The sequence below is a fragment of the Plectrocnemia conspersa genome, unplaced genomic scaffold (assembly GCF_051122295.1).
Source record: "Plectrocnemia conspersa isolate PC_06_02 unplaced genomic scaffold, ASM5112229v1 ptg000002l, whole genome shotgun sequence".
Classification (NCBI taxonomy): domain Eukaryota; kingdom Metazoa; phylum Arthropoda; class Insecta; order Trichoptera; family Polycentropodidae; genus Plectrocnemia; species Plectrocnemia conspersa.
In genome coordinates this window covers 13,855,263-13,877,982 of record NW_028277166.1, presented here as the reverse complement: position 1 = coordinate 13,877,982, position 22,720 = coordinate 13,855,263, and the positions used below count along the sequence as shown (strand labels likewise).

General features: G+C 29.5%; 3 protein-coding genes across 4 annotated transcripts in view; 1 reads left to right on the top strand and 2 right to left on the bottom strand.

Annotated features, from left to right (window-relative positions):
• Window positions 1-6,771, top strand: part of nudC (nuclear distribution C, dynein complex regulator) — a 68,834-nt gene extending 62,063 nt beyond the window's left edge. Inside the window, exons 5-8 of the mRNA XM_088181590.1 lie at window positions 5,855-6,046; window positions 6,119-6,191; window positions 6,254-6,383; window positions 6,449-6,771. Coding sequence (XP_088037716.1) covers window positions 5,855-6,046; window positions 6,119-6,191; window positions 6,254-6,383; window positions 6,449-6,500 — 447 coding nt within the window. The 3' untranslated portion in view covers window positions 6,501-6,771. The remainder of the gene's footprint in view (window positions 1-5,854; window positions 6,047-6,118; window positions 6,192-6,253; window positions 6,384-6,448) is intronic.
• On the bottom strand, window positions 6,762-14,274 carry Pect (phosphoethanolamine cytidylyltransferase). The gene is made up of 6 exons (XM_088181589.1): window positions 14,154-14,274; window positions 11,216-11,466; window positions 8,824-8,890; window positions 8,681-8,758; window positions 8,260-8,611; window positions 6,762-8,192 (listed from the first exon to the last, which is right to left on the bottom strand). The coding sequence occupies exons 1-6, from the start codon at window positions 14,195-14,197 to the stop codon at window positions 7,896-7,898; spliced, it is 1,089 nt and encodes a 362-aa protein (XP_088037715.1). The 5' UTR covers window positions 14,198-14,274; the 3' UTR covers window positions 6,762-7,895.
• Window positions 14,275-14,924: 650 nt separating this feature from the next.
• Window positions 14,925-22,240, bottom strand: aln (divergent protein kinase domain 1C). 2 transcript variants are annotated; one of them, XM_088181588.1, is made up of 4 exons: window positions 21,858-22,240; window positions 18,410-18,548; window positions 17,836-18,340; window positions 14,925-17,748 (listed from the first exon to the last, which is right to left on the bottom strand). In XM_088181588.1, the coding sequence occupies exons 2-4, from the start codon at window positions 18,545-18,547 to the stop codon at window positions 17,330-17,332; spliced, it is 1,062 nt and encodes a 353-aa protein (XP_088037714.1). In that variant the 5' UTR covers window position 18,548; window positions 21,858-22,240; the 3' UTR covers window positions 14,925-17,329. The 2 variants fall into 2 exon arrangements, with proteins under 2 accessions (XP_088037714.1, XP_088037713.1); XM_088181587.1 differs by having other exon boundaries at window positions 14,927-18,340.
• Between the last annotated feature and the right edge of the window lie 480 nt (window positions 22,241-22,720).

Below are 22,720 nucleotides of genomic sequence, written 5' to 3'. Positions count from 1 at the left end.
ACAGACATCAGCATTATAAACTCTTTTTGTTTTATGCCGAGTGCTCAAATGCATAATATGCCGTCCGGACGGCGGCTTCTGTCACGTACAGCCCGCATATTTGCGCGCGATCGCAAAATGTGCCAAATAATCGCAATTTTTAAATTGTCATTTTATTAAAATTACGCTACTGATAATTATAAAAGTTTGTGTGGGCACTCACCAATACAATATCAGTGAAAACTTTTCGGTCGTAAATATTCAATTTACGCAAAATCTTTGTCGGCTTTTGAAAAATGCCATAAGGCATAAAAATGATACTTCAGAATACGAACACCACATATGTGACCATCCTAGAATTTGTCACCATCGATTCTAAATAAGAATTCGTTATGGTGTGACATTTATATAATCCGATCTAGGAAAATACATAAGGATATTCGAAACGATTTTTTTTTAACAAAATCAAGTACCACTAATTATTTTTTAATTCTTTAATTTTATATGAAAAAAATATGATAACGATATCTGTTGGAAGAATATACTATCAAAAATATAATTAATCCCTTTTGGTGCCCTAAAATATTCAAAGATGTCAGTAAGAGTCTGTTGAAGTCCCCGATAAGCATGTGGTATTATAACTTGACCACGATGCAGCGCTCAACATGCGCGTTAATCATAGAACGCCTACGCGCATACTGAAATTGAACCGAGTTACTCGTTCTATCTCAGTTTGCGAAACAGCATATCATAATCTCTCTCACTCTCGTCACTTAACACGCGAGAGAGCGAAAGGGGAAGTATCTCACCGCTCGCGCTCGAAAGAGCAGCTCCGACTTCGGTCCTTTTGCCGACAATGTTCGGAAGCGCTAGAAGCTTGCCAAGTCGACTGAATTACCCCCACTTTACCTCCCGTTCTCGGTAACCTCGGATAACTTCCGAGAGATTTTAGAGCGGGCAGAACCGAACTCGACCGAAGTAGCCCCGAAGTAACCCACTATATTCTCTGTCCTTGGCCAACCTTTGCCAGCTTCCAGGGAGTGTAGTGCAGGTATTACATAACTAGGTGTTTAGTGCTTTTAGAAATTGAAATATTTTACTACAAATATGAACGAATACTTATACATAAATATGGCAAATATTCGAATAACAAATAGTTAAAAATCGAACCAATATATTCGGTTTTCGAATATTCGTATTGGAGTCTCTAATCGTGACACTTATAATATCCACCTTCACTCAAGTTGCAGCTAACTCGTAGAGATAGTAAATTATGTTATGGCGTGTCTTTGAACATGGAATCTGAGAATCTTCCAGGTTTAAAACAACGCGCAAAATAACATCAAATTATTGCTATAGTATTAGTTACATTTATAGCTCAGATAAATTTTATTTCAAATTCTTTTGCTACATTATTACTTCCATTATAAAACCATATTAGTCATCTCAAATCAGTATTAGATTTTTTTAAGTAAATCTTAATCCATTATACAATATTATAGTATTACGTATTCCTGTTATATTTAATTAAGAAAAACTTATTGATATAACTAAAGACAGAATTTTCAATTGAATTTATTAAATTATGATATAACGTATGTATGTTTTACACACTTCAACAAATATGTACATATACACCTACGTAGATTATATTGTAAATATGACATTTATCATATAGTATATGTATTTTCTAACAATAATTTATTTCGTTTTAATTAATTAATTACTGCATTTTATTAAATGGTTACCTAACCTTTTCTCTTCTACCTAATCCTATAACAATAATAATTTAATGTGCAATTGTTTCTTAGTCATAAAATAAAATTATCGCCTTTGTACTTTATTAGTGCTTAGTGTATTTCTTGTATACTTAACAATTTAATTATTTCTGCCTTCGACTCAGTTAATAAATATGAGGAATTTAATTGTATTTTTACATGACAACCTATTATTTACATTGTATATTAGAATCTTTTGCTACTATAGAATTTGAATCATTGAAAACAATTTTGGTACCTAATTATGCTTTGTTTTATATTTTAATGTATCCATGAACTAAAAATCGCTTGAACGATTGTAACATTTCGATTTTTATTTTACAACTCTTAATGTTCGTCTTTGACCTTTCTCTCCGTTCTGATTCAGTGTCCAAAACATCTGTCGCGTTTGAGGTCGCGTCGTGACCACTGACCAAATGTCGCCGAAATTCGTTCGCGAAAAAGCACAACTCTTGAGGTCACAGCTCCGCTCTTTTGTGTTGTTTCAAAACGACTACCGCACTACATCGACTGGAAAATAACGATCTTATCCCGAGTTTGGCAATCCGCTTGTACACCGCTAATTCGATACAAACCCGACCGTAAAATTATAACACCACCTTTCTACTAGTTTAAAATCCGCTTTCGATACAATCGCCCCAATCTATGTAAGTAATTGCCGCGCCGCTTTACGGTCGACCTTCGCGGTTTTCAATTACACAATTTTTGTGGTCGATTAATACTTTTTTTACGTTTCGAACGTATCGACCCTGCTCAAGTTTCGAATTTCGCCTAATTACATCAGTAGAAAAAGTTTTGTCGGAATGAAATGAGCCCGGTCAGAACAAAAATAGAACTTTTCCATTTTTCTCTGCTTCTATTCCGTGTGAAAATATGTAAATTGGTTTGAAGTAGGTAATACTTGGTTATATAGTTATCCAATTATCGCATTACAATAAAAGTATCGATATCTGACAGATGATAGTTCAATGAGATTGACCATAAATGAAAAGATTTTTATGATAATTGGAAATATTATCTACAATTATATTTCTTTACAAAAGTAACGTGGTTCTTAATTTTTTAATCTGATTTTTTAAGGCTATTGTATATATATTTTTAAATCACTTTAATAGCTTAAATAAAACCTTTATTATTATTATTTTATTGTACAGGCGTTAGCCCAAAGCGAATGTTTTTATTTATTTTTAATTGAGTATATATATATATAATATTATCAATCAATATATGTATAAAAAACTCAGGCTGTATTTTTTATCCATAGCGCTAATTTCAAAAGGTATAATTCGTTTGGCATTCTACCAGTACGCTATTGCAGCCATAATAATTTAATGTAAAAATAGATCTTTAACTACTAACTTTTTTGATCAAAAATGTTCTAAAATCTCTGACATTCTTATTGTCTTTTTAAAGTGACACCAAGCAGAAATATGATATAAAAAAAATCTTTCGTAAAAATGTAAAAAAAATATAATCATAAAAATATAACATTACTAAAAACACCAACTCATAAAAAATAACCTTATATATAAACTTGCACTAAAATGTTATATTGTTGTCAAAATTTATTGATGCAAAGGGCTAATAGCTGTATGCCACACGTGTTTCCAATTAAATAAATGCTTGATACCTCAGCTTGGAAGCCATTCTTTTAAGCAAAATGTACTTCGTAAGAATATTTTTTGAGGACAATTTAAATGAGCAATAACAAATTGTTTATACATTACTGTTGGACAGATTAGGTGCGAGCGAGCATTGGTCAAATCAGTGAACACCTTATGAATAACTCTCTGCAACTAGTGGCGTAGCTATGGAGAGGCGGGCCGCCCCGGGCGGCACTTGCTTGGGGGCGACATATTCGCGATGGAATCGTCTAGTGTGGTTCTTAACCCTGAATAAACTAAAATATATGTAAATCTACGAATAGCAAGAGTTTATTTTTTAAATTTTCAATTTATTATTTTTAAGAAATGCTGCTTTTATGACCCTGCAAAAAAAATGTATGGGGGGTGGCAATTTTAAGGATTAGCTACGCCACTGTCTGCAACGAATCATTTTCCGAAGATTCACCTTACATAAATCCACAAGTAATTCGTTTTATGGAACAAAGTATTTATTTAAATGCACTTATCTCTTCTATTAAACAGCACTATTTTTTCAAACGCGCGAATATACACGTCTGCGGGTTAATTGGTGGACACGTGTTTTATATTTTAAAACGTTCGCAGGGAGATGTCAAATCTGTTAATGATTTTTTTCTTCCTTATTAATTAATTAATATTATTTTTTATGTCCCCTATAGTTAGTTACGCAATAATTGCGTTAATAAAATTTTTCATGTCTATATTATTTTACACAACAATAAAAAAATCAAATGTTACATGCTTTATTTACGATCTTTATTATGAGCTTATTTAATATACAACAGTACAATTGCCATCAGAATCGTTTCATTGTTCTTAGTTAGCAACAAAGTTAACTTGGTTGCTAACTGCAAACGGATCCTCCTCCGTCCCACGCCATCATCCTCTGTCGGATAAAGGATGATGAGATCATCCGCGACCTGCAAAAAATTATACATATAGCTTAACGAGATTAGTTCAGTGACCAGGATACCGCCGGAACCCAAGAAGTCCGTACCGTTAGCGGCTAGAAGCGTTCGGAAAATTTCCATAGTTTTTTATCTTCGCTCTTACGGGATTATATGTACTATTAAAAAGGACGCTCGTGATTAACTTCGCCCACGTTTCGCACGAAGATGCATCTATTATTATCGATTCGATCGGCCTTCTAGTTCCGCATATCCGATTTCTGATGTGCATACTGGTTCTGCTCAATTGCGCGTGTTTGGAGGAAAACCGCGGAGAAGACCGTGATTAAAAATGTCCTTAAAAAAGTTCCTGGATCGTATTTGGATAGAGGTCATGGTACTTTCGCAGTGAAAAGTTCTGATCTGTCAAAATGTAAAAATACTATCAATTAGGCTTGTTAAGAAATCTCGTGACTGTTGCTTGGTCGCGTGTCTCATTAATTTCAGTATCTATGTAATGAATTTACATGTCGGCGGATATGGATTAATGGCCTGTAGGTTTGATTAAAAAAATGGCAGTTGGTTTATCGAACCCGCTGGTTTTAATCCGGATCAAAAATCTCACACAAAGGTCTGGTGCATGTATTATTTATTTTTCGGTCTTTGTATCTTTTGGTTGTAATTAATGTATCGTGAAAACTTCGCTTCAGTGGTCATTATTAACGGAGCGTTAAAATTTATTCGTACATATCAATCAGCTTTGGTTTAAAAAAACTAATCTCAAATTAAATATTCAGATGCAGAAAAGGCATTATATTATTATTTTTATCTGGAACTACAATATATTTATTTTCAACAGTCAATGCACAAATGCATCTTTCAAAGCGTGATCATTAAGTGCCTTTAATTCTTTGTCGGTCGCCCTGAGAGGCCGTTCCGGCATGTGTAAGAACACAGGGTAGTACTGTTGTCGAGATGATTATCTTATCGCCCTTTTTATAAGTATGCTTTGCTTCGCTCTATGTGTATATTTTTCTAAAATTAATACTGTTTTATCTATTATATTTTTTTTTAATTTACCACTGTTCTTGGCGATTACATGAATTTTGGATGTATTTCTTTGTATGTAATATCACATGTGTCACGTTTGCTTACTTATGGGTAAATATGCATTTTTACTCATTGAATATTTATTTATTTATATTATTATTTAATAACTTATGTAGTTCTTTGTGTGCAATAAATTTTATTGCCTATGGAAGTCTTCTTTTAATTTTGATGATATCTAAAAATTAGTAATAGTGTCCTAATATCAATTTACTATTAGCTGATATTTTCCTTCGCTTTTGTCAATTTATTATTTATTTATTTAAAGAAATGAGTTGAAATCAGATTTTTAAAATTATAATAATTCCCACTGAATAATTAAATATATTAAAGCTCCCTAATACTTATTAATAAATATTTTTAATCTTCCTTCAAAACTAATATATACTAATATATAGGGATCTATATTATAGTGACATCTCTTGGCCATTTTTATAACAAATATTTTTCTTTGTTTCAGCTTCGTGTGCCATTGCATGTAACAGTTCGTCCTAGAGATGTTGTTGTAATCATATCGAAAAAACATCTCAAGATTGGATTAAGAAATCATCCTGAATCAATCATAGACGGAGACTTGCCGTACGATGTCAAAGTAGACGATAGCTCGTGGGTTATCCAAGACGGTAGAAACTTACTGATTAATATTGAAAAGGTATTTAAAAATTACCCTCTTAATTATATATCTTTAAATAAAGTTTAACACTAAATTTATTCACTTTTTAAGGTCAATAAAATGAATTGGTGGAGTCAGCTTGTGATGACCGATCCAGAAATCTCAACGAAGAAAATTAATCCAGGTAATGTAAAATAATGTTTATGTAAAAATATATTTTTATTAATCTATCCATTGTAATTTCAGCACCATCCAAGTTATCCGATTTAGACGATGACACTAGAGGTCTTGTTGAAAAAATGATGTACGATCAAAGACAGAAAGAAATGGGACTTCCCACTAGTGACGAGCAGAAAAAGCAAGATGTGCTTAAAAAGTATGACTCTGTTATACTATTTATTTTATTCTTTTTGTTTAATGCATTTTTTTTAATTATTTCAGGTTTATGGAACAACATCCCGAAATGGACTTTTCCAAATGCAAATTTAACTAGAAACATGTTCGCCGTTCTACTGTACATTCTTCTTTTGCGTTGTATCATTTACTTTCTTTTCGTCATTCCAAAATGCAACCTCCGTAAAGTGACTCTAGTGTTTGAGTCGCGTTAAAGATAAAGAACAGCTAATCACTCTACATATGCATTATATAAATGCGAGTTGCTCATTATAATTCTAATATTTTTGTGAATTTATATAACTTAAATAATATGTTACGCAAGTTATTAATTGTATTTCTTCATATGACATAATAAACATTTTATAATATTTGAACATTTTTATTATCCAGAGCGACGTCAATAAAACAGTGTACAGCGATAAAAAATAAAATACAAAAATATATTTGTGAATTTTAAAATAAATTAAGTAGAATTATTTTTGATAAATATAAAATCTAAATTAGCATCTGAACTACATTTATTTACAATGTAAATTGCTATTGTTGCGAAAAAAGTTAAAATAAATATATTATTATAGGGATATATGATTTAACACTTATGCACTCAGGCACATAAAAAATTTACAAAACTTATGACACACAGAATTGTACTAGACATTAAAATAATTGCATTTTGTAAAGTATGCATTAAATGAAAATAAATATATAAAAAATGCACACATTAAAATACATATGCATATAAATAAATAAAGAAAATAGCAAACATAAATTTGTAACAAAGAATAATTTGTAATATCATTTGTTAAATTAAATTGAAAAATTATGTAACAGACATTTGTCATAATAACATTTTAATAATGTGACACTTCAACCGATACATTTTGTGCTTTTACATTAAAAGATTCAGACGTTCGGTTTGTACAATATTAATTAAAATTGTAAACCTTTACATTAATTTCCGTATTTAAAAAAAATCCTAATCAATAAAAGGCACATTATATTGAAAAATTATCTAAAAACGTAACAAATAAAGAAATTCTAAAGTCGCTTTAATTATACAATATTTGTCATAATCACTAGACCCGTTCTAGGTATATGCTTGATGAGTTTGTCACCTTTTATATTACAATTTGTAATAAATTTTCAACAATTATTTTATATATTTATATATATAATGTTTGTAAGCATAATTTGTCATTTTTATAATTATTATAATAATTCGTCATTAAATACAAAAAAGTTATGCACTTTGAATTTACCAAACATAAAAAAATATTATTAACAGGTTCTTTAATTTTTTATGGAATGTAAATAAAAAAATAAGATGGTCAAAGTGCAAATAACAAAAAAAAACATTTATACATTATATCTGTATCTTTGGTGTTGTGTATGACTATGCTTTGAATTTCCTAAAAACATTAATGGTAAAAATTGGCACAACAAAAACGCAAAGCTTTATCGTAATTTGTAAACATGTAAATATTCTCGTTGTTTATTTATTGCTGAGTGAATTCACGAGATTAATCTCCTTCTTTTCTTTCATCCGATTTCTAATCTCGAACTCTACCCGATGTTTGATTATTCTTTGAACAATATGTTCCGTCGTCATTTTATTATTAGAATCAATCTCTTTAAAGCAACCCTTTCTCTTCGGCGCCGAATACGGATCCGATCCATCTCTATCCGGTGCTATGGGCGTTTTACCGTGACAGACGACACTCACTTTAAAATGTGACATTAGCTCGTCTGTTACGCTGTATGGTGCACCAATAACAACTTCATGTACGTACTAATAAAAAAAAGATAAATTAATACAACATGAATAACAATAATCTAAAGAGTAAAATAATAGATACCTTGCAAGCAAGTACGCTCAAAACTCTCTCGTGTAGATTCATGATAGGAAAATTGCAATCTTTATAGCGATTAACTTCAAGATCTGTATGCAGACCGACGATCAGAAAATCGCCTTGTTCACTGGCTTTTTCGAGGAAATCTAAATGTCCGACGTGAAATAAATCAAATGCTCCAGCAACATAAATGACTCGATCGGTTGGTTTGGGCGTTAATCCATTACTGAATTGTATTATCTTTTGTGTTGTGGGTAGAAATTGAGAGCATCCCGTATAAGGACTTCTTATTGCTGACTCTTGTTCAATGCCGCTAGCCGAAGAATTCTTTCCAACTGTATATTCTAGATCTCCTCGCCTTAAATAAAATATACAAAATTAATATGAATTTTTGTGCAAGATGTGCTATGTGAATATGTAAAATTACCGGAAATGTTGTCTTGTGAGTAACAACATTCTTCCCACTAGATCTGTTGTAGACACTCCGGCAGTTCTTTCAACTTCCCTGTAAGTATGTTTTCATATGTAATAATTTTTCATACACATTATTAAAAAAATTAATATAAATACCGATAACGTCCAGCTGCTTTAACGAGATGATAAGTATCAATACCATCAGCGGTCACTGTTATATCATCTAACAATGACAAAAAAAATTAGATTCATTGTAATACATTTATTATTATACAAATAAGTTCTGTCTACTTTTAATACACATGTAATACAAAAATAATGAGATATAGTAATAATTTATAAATAAACTTTTATTGAAGATAAACGTGAACTTTATCAAGTAGTATGAGAAACGATCATGGATAAATAATGGAGTGTTTCTCATGTTGTAATTTTCGAGGGTCTTGCAAGCAAAACTAAACACTAATGCACCAATTGATAATCTCCTATTTACGCATATATGTATTCTTGTGTTTACCTGGGGGGGCAGGCTGCACAGGTGATCACCTGAGGCGCCAATTAATCAAAGTAAAAGTGTAACATTTCCTTCAAAAATTTTCAAACTATGTTGCTAAAAAATCTAAGCAACAGCGTACACATGATAAGAATTAAAGAATACTAAAAATTATTTCGTAAAGCTAGCGGATGATATTTGAAAATAATCTTTATTTATTTAAACTTAAAAATACTATAACACACCTACTTTTTTATGTTGAATTTAGTTATAAATTATTTGCATAGGGGTTCTAAATACGTTATTTCTATTAATGTTTAAAACTGCAAAATATATTCTTATATCGTTTCACATAAATGATAATTTTACATTCATTAAGAAGGGATTGCAATGTAATTTAATGATATATTTTATAAGTTAGCATAGCAAAGGGTTAAAAAATATGTTTAGCTCTCCTTATAGTAGAGCGACTCGGTGATAGTCTCATGATAACCATATATTTTACTCTCTGCACCTCGTCGCTCTTCTGTGCACACTTTGGTTAATTACTATTATATTCTTTGTTCTGTGGTTACCATACAGTCGTTTTCGCCGCTGTTTTTCAGCGTTGATCTACTATTTTTTAAGTGTAAATTTATTAAATAATTATAATACAATAAGCAACTACTATGTTGATATGTAGTTAATTTGAATTATTATAAATTTTATAATTATTTTTGAAAGAATTAATGGTAAAGCAGTCAAGCGTATAATATTTAAATGTAGTGTGTTGATATGTATGGGGGGAGGAGCAACTCGATTTTTACCTGTGAAAAAAGTCTAGTGCCGCACGAGACTTTTTTTTATCACAAGAAACTATTATTTACGCTAAGAAAAATGTTTACAAGCCGTGTTGGGTCTATAGTTATCTATGAAGAAGCATTAAAAAGTATGATAAACTGAATAGCGAGTTTTAGAAGCACAAAAACATTTTTTGTTTCGTGAGCGGCGCCAGGGCCGTCACTACGTTCATACATAATGTCGTTTGCAAATAAAATATAAAATAAGTATCAAGATTAATACCTAAAAAAATTACGACATTGAGGTCTTTTAGGGATGTGAAAAGGGTCAACTTGTACTTTCCGAATGTTTATGACCTTTTTTAAATCTATAAATACACAGTATTACGGTCGTAGATATGTAATACACATTGTGACACAAAAAGGTCTATCTTATCTATTTATGAACTTACTTTAAAAAATTATGATGCATAACGACAGCAATAATATCATAGTTATTTATATGAGTGGCATAGAATCAAAACATTATTTTTAATTTTGCATAAGTTAAAATATGCAATTTGAAAAAAATATGTTCATTGAAAAATATTTAATTGTATAAATAAAGATATGTATGTTTAACTAATCAGAGCCCACCACTTGTTTACTATACTTTAGTGCCTTTTTTGGACATTGTTTATCAATCTTTTTCAATTTTATGTAAGGATCAAATATAGAAATAAGCGTCAATATTCATCAACAGAACAAAGATAAAAAAAAACATATTGTGCTGGACTTTAAATATGCAATGACAGGAGTCATTAAAAAAACCTTGTCATTGACATTTCCCACTGTCAAATATGCCATTATGTAAGTAGTAAATAAATACTAATAAAATAGCCTATATGGATTATTATTAATATTCTATTACATTTTAACAAGTGCTAAGATTTATTTATATTTTTCCAAAGCATAATTTTAGCAATGTCAATTTCGTTTCTATGACACTCCTATATTGTAGATCTAATACTAATATAAAACGAAAATCTTTTATTATTTGTAAAATGTTGAATTTTCAATAAACAAAATTATATTTGGTAATAGTAAGTGAATAGATTAAGCCAAGTTTAAAACCATCCATAAAATATTTATTTCACTCAGCTAAAGTTAAACATTTTTATATATCAGAATTATTTCTCAACTTTCAAAATTATTAAAATGACATTAAACGGTATTGTTACTAAAGGTACAGTACAAAAGTGGACAGAACTTACACTACGCCCTAATAATGAAATACCTCCATGAACACAAAAATCACAGTTGTTCTGGTCGAGCGTTTCCAAAGTAGTCACATATGGAGCACCTTCGACCACTTGATCGACCCATTTAATAGCACGAACCATTTTGTAGCGTTCCTCCTGAGTGAAAACTGGAGGTCCCTTGTGTTCAGTAATCTCTTCGTCTGTATGCACGCCGACTACCAACACATCGCCGAGAGCTTTAGCTTGACGCAAAGAATTCGCATGACCGAAGTGGACCATATCATAGCTGAAACATCAAAAAATAAAAATAAATGTGATATTAAAACTAATACGTAGATAACTTTTATAAATATAATTTTATTATAGTTCAAAGTATTGCTTTTATATACAATAATGTTGTTAAAGTACGAGGTACCCAAATCTATAAATATATTGAAAATCGAATAGTTTCGTCAGAAGCATTCGACAAACAAATTGCAAAAAATAAACATGACCATGGTTTGAGTAATCATTGAGTAAATAATTGACAGCTTACATCACTCCTGGCAGAAGTGTACACGTACTTGACGCAGTATCTACTAATTAGGAACAAGTCATAAAAAAAACGATCATCATCAATAACGATCATTAGTATATTATAAAATATATTAATACAACGGCAATTGCACAATGGGAAATTTAATAGCATAAGTTCATGAAAACAGTTGAGTATTTCTCATACAATTGTAAATGAAATAATCAATAATGAGATACGTAGAAGTTTTGTATGTCAGTACACACTTCAAAATATTATATATGTATGTACCTTATGGTATTTAAATTAGCATTAAATAATAAAGAACAAATTTTAGTATTATATTTATGGAATAAATAGTTCTTTGATTGTTTATTCCATTGCAACGATAACATTAAAAAGTGTACTCATGCTTTCGTTACAAGATAATCGTTACATAAAACATTCAATGATTTGAATTTATTTTATATTTTATTAATGTAAAACAAAAAAATTAGAAAAAAAAGCATGTAATATTTTATCTTTAATTTAATGTCTGCAATTTTATATTTAGAAACTTGATCTTTAAACTATGCATTTTTCTTAGAATGACACAATAGGCAATAAAAATGTATTAAGCAGTAATAAAAACAACAAAAACAAACATTTTTCTCTAAATGAGCATAAGTTGTGTTTCTTGATATGTAAAATATCTAGATACATACATATATTATAGCCCTTGATGTAATCGTAATATAAATCTTCGGAATGTACAATTTAGAGAAAAATCTGGAGATATTTACAATGAATCTTTAAAAAAAAATTTACAATACTATCGGGACTAAAAATAATAAAACATTAGAGACTATTGTCATGCAAAAGTGATCCTATACAAATGACTTAGGAACTTAGCTTGAAAATTAGCTAAAATCAATCAAAATTAAATTACCCCGGTTCCCCGACAAAATTATAATACAAATAATACAAATTTTAAAATCAATTGAACATTAGTTAAAAATTTTTAACCACCTAAGGATCAATTAATTTGGTATTTACTGACAAAAAATCCTTATTTTTTTAAATAGATTCAATGTTTTTGAAGTCTGACATATTCCTCATATGCTTAAAGTTTTTAAGTATCATAATTTTTTTTAAGGTAATGGTATTGCAGTTGCTTAAATGTGTGCACTTCGCTGTTTTAGCAATAATATCTTATATATTTATTTTCTCGAGAATCTATACCAATATTTTTAAATAAAAAACAAGAATCATTTTTAACCCTTTGATTGCTGAAATGCGTCATTTTTAACCCTTTGATTGCTGAAAGTTATGCGTCAGCGTAAAGACTGTTAATATAATAGCTAAACATTATTGAACGAAATTTTAAATCGTTATTTTGTTAATGGCACAAGGACACAGATGTGTACGATTTTTATTATATTATTATTTTTCTAAGCTAGATTTTTTTATTATGTGAATTTTATTAATTCATCATAATTTATCAATCTATGACTTTTGAGCAAATATATTTTATTCTGTAAATTTAATAATAGTTTATGAAACATGAAAAATCGTGAGAATAAAAACAGCAGATATATTTTTATTGGAATGTAATTGTTCCATGAAAAGCTTTACCTCGACTTTAGTGAAAACAATAGCATTGTGGTTAATTTAAGCGATGACATTCTAAATTTGTACAAATTTATTGGCAGCGATTAATTACGAGAAAAATAAAAGAAGTGATAGAGTTGTAATGTTGCATTTAAAAATAATCAAAAGGAGTTAAATAAGGACAGGATCATCTGAAATCACATCAAAAAGTAATCCAATTTGACTAATACTATTACACCTTTTTTGATAGTTAATAATTATTATTTATATTTTAATTTTACTATATGTATTCTATTTGTTATGGATAGTTTGGTCGGTACCTAAAATGTATAATATTTAAATTTTAGGTAGGAATCATATTATAAGGTTAAAAATAATGTGGACCTTGATTTGGCATATATGCTAGAGCCATTAATATCAGATATGCTTAATTTAAAACTTTTTTGATCAACTGGTAACATTTGCGTACATTAGAATATATATTATAAGAGTGAAATATGATAACTAATTGTTGAATATTATCAACATCCCGGACGGCTGTATAGTAACACGATAAATCACAGCTACTCTTATCATAATCATTAAAAATAAAAAAAATAAGTATGAAACATTACATTTTATCTAGCATTCGAACATTGCAATAATATATAATAATAGAATGTATGATTCATAGAAAAATATGCATGCATAATAACCGACACATTAGATGGCGTGTTAAAATAATGTGTCTATAAGTCGACGGTCGATACAAGTTTAAATAATTGATTGCTAATGTGAACACACACGAGCGGCAGCTCGAGAATTGTGGTCGACATTGAGATTTGATTAATGAAAGTCGTTTTATTGTGATGGAATGAGTGAGATATTACCATCCGTCGCACCAGACTCTGACCTCCCGCCGTGTACCGTCCATCGCGGCGAAACGATGAAGGCGACCTGAGGCCGCCGCTCATTGGCCGGCTCAATCAGGCGATTTGACGTTACTAGCGCGATGTTGCCAATAGTCAAAAATTCAGATGTCCCGACTAAGACAAAACAATTATTTTTATTTTTCAAGTGACGGAGTTTAATTAAAACATGTTGTTTGTTTTTTTCTTTCTTATTAATGAATTATAATTTCATTTGTTTATTTTATTCATTATTTTATTTTAAGTGGCGGGGTAATATCGAACAACTGCTATTCATTTTATTTTTGATATGAAATGGTAGATCAAAACTAATTAACGTTGATAATTTATTTTCATTACTTTTAACAAATAACATATTCAGTGCACTTTGTATGTATATTTTGTTTTGACGATACTCATTTAAGAACGGAAGTTTTTTTATTGTACAAATTTTAGGATGCAAGGTGAAATAAACTTGCATCAAAGTACTATTTCGGTGTACTATATGTTATAACATTGCCAGTTAAACTGTTATTATGGTCAATATGCGTGGACCAACCCGATCGCGTGCTTAGTGCCCATTCTTGTATCGTTGACCGCCGTACAGTCGGACACGGGCGTCAGGCCCGGCGTTATCAACGGCGGTTGTCAACAACACAGATGCTTATAGTGCTTATTATTTCTTACGCCAGTTCCTTGGATTACGCCTTCTACCTCGTTAGCTTTTATTTTTAAGTTTTTTTTTGTGAAAAAAAAGACAAAAAGTGGATATTATATTATAAGTTTATTTTATTTAGTAAATAAAATATTTCGAAATTTATTTTAAAAGTTCTTAATGAACGGCTTAACATGACTTTTATTCCTTTCGCGCTATTTACTTCTGGTAATCGGATGGTGATGGGTGGTAATTAGATACAGATTAAAGCGAAAACAAACTTTTCACTTCGATCATTAGATTGGGCACAACCAAGTGGTGAAGCTGAGTCGCCATCTGTGTCTAATTGCCACCCGTCACCATCCCGTTGCTAAAATAGTATTTACTTAAACTGAAATGGCACCTTTTGTAGATTATTGTAATTAAATTGTGGGGAGGGGGTCTTCATATATTCGTGCAGTTAATCCTAATGTTACCCAAACGATAATTACAAGAATATAATTTGACAATTGCGTAACTTAAACAAATGGTAACCCGCAAGAAAGATAACGACAAGTAACATAATAAACTAACATTGATCCGATCACCGCGGTAAAGTATGTCCAGAAGAAAAAAAACAATCCTTTTGGACATTAATAAATGCATAAGCAACGTGTCAACGTTATTATGACCCTTGTGAAAAAAGAGAATCCTTGCCCTTTTGTGCATTATAGTCTGCGCAAATAATACGCCATCGGGCGACAGAAAAAATACCATTGATATTCAACACTTGCATTATTTGACCTTCCCGAGGACATCATTCATCCGCCAGCACTCAGAGCAGAGGACAACCACTCTCTAATATTTCGCTCTCAGCCTTTTATATCGACTGTAGCAAAATGGCATCTCGCACAACAGAAATAAAAATAATGAAATGAAATACTTAATTGCTTTTTTTCTTTATTTTAATACCTGAACAACATTTTTTGAAAAAATAATATTATTATCTATTAATTTGAAAATATTTTATTTAATACTTTTTATTAGTTCGTATAATAAATATAGTGTTTCTAGATTTAGGTATACATGATTGTACGTGATATCGCTAATATTATATTTATGATAAAACAGAATGCACTTCTTCAACGTCTTAACAATCTTATTTTTACACATTTTTATCAGTCTCTAAAGTGATAATTCATGATTAATGAGTGTTGATGTATATGAATATACAGTACAAGTTTTTAGTATTTTTTACAAGTTTTCTTTTAAAAATATTTTTATCGTGAGGGTTTTGGTCCTTTAACGTGAAAGTTTGCTTGCTTCAAAGTATTTACATTTTAATTAACGTGAAATAATTTGTGAATATATTTTTACACATTATGTGTTCATTATCATATTAAAATTAGGCAATATTATTTTTCATAAATTGAGTATTTTGAGATCCTTATAACTTAAAAAGAATAATACAGATTATGGAATATTTATAAAGATAAATGCGTTACATCAATAAAAATATGTTTATTCAGACGTTAAAAAATAAACATAATTTCGCCTGCAATACCATAAAATTGTATTTAAATACAGCTTTACGTTTAACCCCAATACATTTTGTTAATAAAGAGTTGAAGGCAATAATTGTATTAAATATACTAAGAAATCACAATAATACAGATCACAAGATCTATTTTGTATATAGTTTGAGCGCATATTAGTTGAAATTATCGTTGATCTAGATATCTAAAATAATGATTTACTTTTAGTATAATTTATTAAATTATTTGATAATTTAATATTATCAATTTGATTACTATAAATTTCTGAAAGTATGAGCCTAAAACTGTTATGATACTCATCAATTAGGTCATATTGTTTAATATAACGCTCATATTTATATAAATTTAAAAATTGTCAGAATTGTGTTTATAATTCAAACATCATGAAATATAACAATTAATAAGTTCTAATATAATAATATTTGTGCGAATATTCGCAAGAGGCAAAATCTATCACATAATTTTTTATTAATTCTATCTAGATTCTAATGGAAGAAAATTGAATTAGGAAAACTTTAAATCTGCATATTATATTGTATATTAATCATGGTTTATTAATATATTTTTAAAAATGTAATTATTTAATTTAACAATACTTTGATAATTTTATGAAACTGATAAGAAATAAATACTAAGAAATTTAATATAATATTTATATTATGTTTCTAATGCTCAATTATAGATTACTTCAAAAAATATAGATTATGACCATATCAATTAGGTGTTATATCATTTATTGATATGAATTTCAGCTCTAATGTGAATATTAACATTTTTATAGTTAATAAATGATATTTTATAGGTGTTTAAAATGGATAAGAGAAAATCCAAACGTAGCTCTAGCTCCTAGAAATTCCAATCGATTTCCTATTATTATTGAGAGTTCCAGTTCATTAACTCTCTTATTTCAAGATCGTTATTTTATTTTTATAATTGACCTTAGATGTTTTACAACAAGATTGTTTAGCTTAATTTTTTCTTGACAAAGTATTGTACAGAGCCTGACGAAATGAAGATTTGTGCGGGACGGAGTTAGAGCTAGCGCACTGACGCAGTAGTGCGGCAAGTACCGATGATGCTTTTGTCGAAACTAACAATCCAGGTAGTATCACTCGTCCAGCTGCAGTCCAGCCTAAATAGATCTTTTCACATACAATTTGAAGATTATCCGATTCTATCGATTGTTCACACCGAGCCTTTGTAGTATTACATCTAGCTTTACAATCAAGATATCCACAATCATGATCAGTTTTGCACATTCTGTGTTCTGGTTTGTTTCCTCTGAGTCGCACACTACCAGGTGACAAATATCTCATTTTACCTTCCAAAACACCAAAGTTCTTCAATTGGACGTCGCATAGTTGAAGTTTTGCACGGTCAACTTTCTCTAAAAGATCAAATATTGAAATGGCTATTTGGGTCCTCCTCTCCCATTCTTCATCACTATCTTCCAAAGAAAAAAGAGCCGAACTACCTTTAGCTAATTCGGTGTATTCAACAGCATACAACGGTCCACAAGTTCCAATATGTTTTGGAAATATGCGACTACTTTCAAATAACGCCGTATTCAGATAATCATCATCCTGCAACAATAACCAAATAGTATCCATTACAGTCGTTCGTTTAGTCGTTATTTTCATATCTTCTTCTCCAGGCAATGTACTCAGTTTTTTAATATCGTCGTCCGATACTGTTAAATTAGTTCTATTCAAAACCAATTTCTTAATCATTGACAAAAACTCCTCTTCATTAGGATATTTTTTATTTTCATTTTCATCCATCCAATGCAACAACTCAAATTCCAACAACATAGTCTTCTTCGGAGTCTTATATAATATACGTTTACCTTTCCATAAAACGCTAAAGATCACACCGTCTCTTTTATTGGTCGGATGACACGATAGAGCTTCCACTGATACTTCGACGCAGAGAGAATCACACAAGTTACCTACGACTTCGCTTTCGATGTAGTTTAAACACTGAAAATTTAAAATGTAAATATTAATATGTATAGTACTAAATTATTATTATATCTAACAATGACTTACTATATTATTTATAAATTTTAAGGCTTGGAAGTTTGTACAGAGTATTCCCCACTGCAGTAACAAACTCAATATGATTATGCCGGAGACTACAATAGCTCCTATGGGAGCTGCTCGTCGACATGCCCAGCCGAGCCACATTCTGGAAATATTTAATAACATTAATATTAACTAAGTATGTGATTTAAGTAATTTATGATCTAAATTTCAATTGATTTTTTAAATTTTATTAGCATTCTTATGTGTGTCATAATTAAAACTAAAAAGTTCGATAAACAATCTAAACACTGCTCTATTGACCAGTAAATTGACAGTAGTGTATATGTAGTTTGAAGAGTGAACGACAGGTGGCATTACGAATCAGGCATGAAACATTAAGGCAGATCAGTAGCTTCAAATGGTCACAGTACTTTACAGTTACGTTTTTAAATAATTACTTAATATTATATAGTATATTAATTATTAAAGACATTTTTCTTCAAGTATTTTTCATTGCACTATTTTAATGAAATCAAATATAAAGCTGTTAATTTCTGAAAAATAACTTACCCTATTAATCTAAAAATCAGCTTATTAGAACTGTGTTAAAATAAGTTAAACAATGATTTTCAAACAAATTATTAGTCTTAAAAGATTGGACATAAAATGAGCTTTCTTTGGTAACAAAATATATAGGTGTAGTTGTATCCAAATTACTTCTATACCAAAGTCTTTAAAAATATTAAGAGTGAAAATATTTAGAGACATCTCTTAATGAAATCTGTAATATTTTATTAAACAATGAACTTGCTAATCATATCAAGTAAATATATCGCAACTGAAGATTTTTATATAAATTTACTAATTTTATTCATATAATTATAATGAACTTAGAAAATCAACTTAAAATCAACAAATTAGTTTTAGACACTAAAGTAAAAAAATATAGTCCTACAAAATAATGTATATATTTTTTTTAAATAAAATCTTAAGATTAGAATTTTTTTAGGAATTCCATATATTTATATACCCAATATATATATACATGTGTAATACATATTATGTATATATATTAGGGATATGAATGACATAATACCAAGAAACATAATAGATTTTTTTCTGAATGATATTAACTAATGTGAATGAAATTTATGTTAAATCTATGTCAAATATATATCAAAATGACATATAAAACGCTATATCATATTAAAAGGAAATATTGATAAAATGTGGAAAGAAAAACCATACAATTTTTAGCATTAAGTAAATATTAAAAAATCACTTTTATTAAATAGTATTATAAGTCATGGATAGTCGTTTTATGGTTTGTAATTATTAAAGGATATTTTAGGTTTTTATATGAAATGCACCTTAACAGAGAACGATAATATTCGCTGTTAAAATACATATAAAATTATTCTGTAAAAATCGATTATAAAATATATATACTTAAATCTCATTTTCCCTTGAATATCATTGTGAATTTAAGAATAAATGTAATTAAAAATAATTAAATCTGATATTGTCGCTATGGCCAATTAGTAGCAGTTATCGGAGCTTTACTAAACATTTATCAAAAAGTTACTGACTATTTATTAAAAACTTACTGTTTTACTTACATATTCTAATATTATAACTAACTGTTGTAATATATTGTCCATTTAATATTGAAAAACATAATTTATTTTATTGCCTTCAAATAATTAGGAAAATTATTTTGATTGGAGACCTTAGCACTTGAATTAAAATATGTTTGTTTGCTAACCACATTTAAGACGATCTACAACTTTTCTGCACTTTTTTATAATTGACTCAACATTTATATCATTACTAGTTATGTGCCACACGACTCATATCAGTGAAGTCAGTAATGCGTGTAGCGGCTTTAACTAGTTGAATATACTAGATCTAAGTCAAACACAATAGAAAGGTTTGGCGACGGGAGGTGACGGGTGGCAATAAGACAGATTGAGCCTCTGCAGTAGTGTTTTTACTGAATATTAATACAGTTACATGTTGTTCACAAGTGAATGGGGCGCGGGCTCGTACTGGCATGCGAGCCAGCCAGAGTTTGCACGAGAAGAGTGTCCGTTATGCCAATATTACCAAAGTGCCGCCAAGTTTGGGTCATAATAAACCTAAATAAATACATATATAAATAGGCTATGTTTTTCACAAAGATTTAGTATTAATCGAAAAATTCTAAAATACCATATATTTATACTGATGATGAACATTTATGCTCGGTTTATATACGTTTTATATAAGTAAAAATCTGTTTCGGCATCAAAAAAATAAAATCAGAATCTTAAGTTTATCCTTTAGGATCAACTTGAATTCTGTTCTAACAGTTTTCAATACAAAAAAATAATTTATACAAGGTTTTATCCTAGAAGATAAACTTCAGAATCTAATTTTATTTTTTTGATGCCGAAACAGATTTTTACTAATATAAAATATATATAAATCATAAACCGAGTATAAATCAAATGTTCATCATCAGTATAAAAATATGGTATTTTCGATTTTTTTGATTAATACTAAATAGCTGTGAAAAACATAATATAGGCATATAATTTTTAAGTAAATTCGTTTTCATAATTTAATTATGTACAAGCTACTTTAAATATGAAGCAATTTTTTTCGATTTTCTCCTTGACACTTATTATAATAGTCTTAAAAAGGTAATGTTAAATGTTATGTTAAACTTTCGGTACAAGTCACACAAAAACACCTAGCTGTAATTCTGAACTTACATATTGTAAAATTGAAGTAACATTATTGAATTCTCCAAATTGGAAATCATATCTATATCCGAGTTAAATTATTACTCGACGGAAATCATGGTTCAAATGTCTTTAAAAATACATATACTAGAAAAGAAACGAGAGAAAAAAGTATCTAGAAAATAATTTTTGTATTTAAAGTAAATACATTTAAAAGGCACTCCAACTCTTTTATCCATGCACTTATATTATTGTGTTGTAAATGAATGGTATTTTACCAATTTATACCTTGAAACTGCTTTAAAGAATTGATGAAAACATGAGTTTATTAAACCTAAACTTGTTTAGATTAAAAAAACTTATATTAAGAAATATATTACAATATTTTTAATCCAAGAAATGAAGGTGATATGTTTATTGTTATACCGATATTAGCCGATACTTGATAGATGGAAGGTTATAAATATATTTTAAAAAATCATTTGCACTGATGTTCTACATTTAATTTAGATAAATTGATAAGATTGTGTAATATTCATAAATACGTAATCAAGGAAATACAATATAAAATAAGCATACCAAACAGTAAGTTATTTTTTTTGCAAAATTACAGTTACTGCTTGCAATTAAAATACCAAAATTTATTTAAATATATTAAATTTAAGCTACAATTCTGTTTTAATTAATTTTAATTATTGTTGCATAATAATCAATTTAAAAAATAACATAACGATCGAGGCACTCACCTGGAATTGGATCTCAAATTTACGAAAATGGCTCTGGTTTTCCCATCGCCTCATGTCGCTCGTTCAAGGCATGTTTTCGCGCATTTGCGTGTTGTTTGTGCTCAATCGAAATGCCGCATTGCGGTTTCCATGTCGACGCCGGCTATTTTCCGAGATGCATCTACCGGAAAACGCTCGAACCCGGCTCCATTTCATCGACCTTGGATATATGTATATAGCACTACCCTCCTGCGTAATCCGCTACCATCGTGCAACGCCGTCACCAGGTGCGTTACACGAGCAAATACCTCAGACAACTCTTCTTGACTGCCTGAGATATTAGGTAGTCGAACGTTCGAGCAGCTGACTAGGACTGTAGAACGCAAGCGCCAAATTTAAAAGTACTGCGCATGCTTATTCTCTCTGATACACACTGTTGTATACATACGAGATAACGTTTACCTAATTTGTGAATTGTGATGTAAGAACACGCTATCATGTAATTTTGAATGGCTAATATATGAAAATAAATATATTTCAATTTAATTCTTTCGGGTTTTGAAGCCAAAGGGGTTTGACTTCGCAGTCAAAATATATTCGCCACAGTTTATTTTCTAAACATATATAAATTAGTTAGCAATAGTGGCCAGAATAATGCCCAATTTAATTAAAATAGTATTTCGACTAAATTTATATATTTTTACATATTATCTAGCTGTTTATTAATATTTACTAGGTAATAATCTAAATGTTAAAATGTTAATCGTCTAAAACATATTTCTATTAAAATGTATCTTTATAAATTATAAATTGCTTATGACAGTAGAAAGAGCTAAACTTTTGTAAAATTAACTTGAAAATCTATTCTCAAACTTAATAGACTC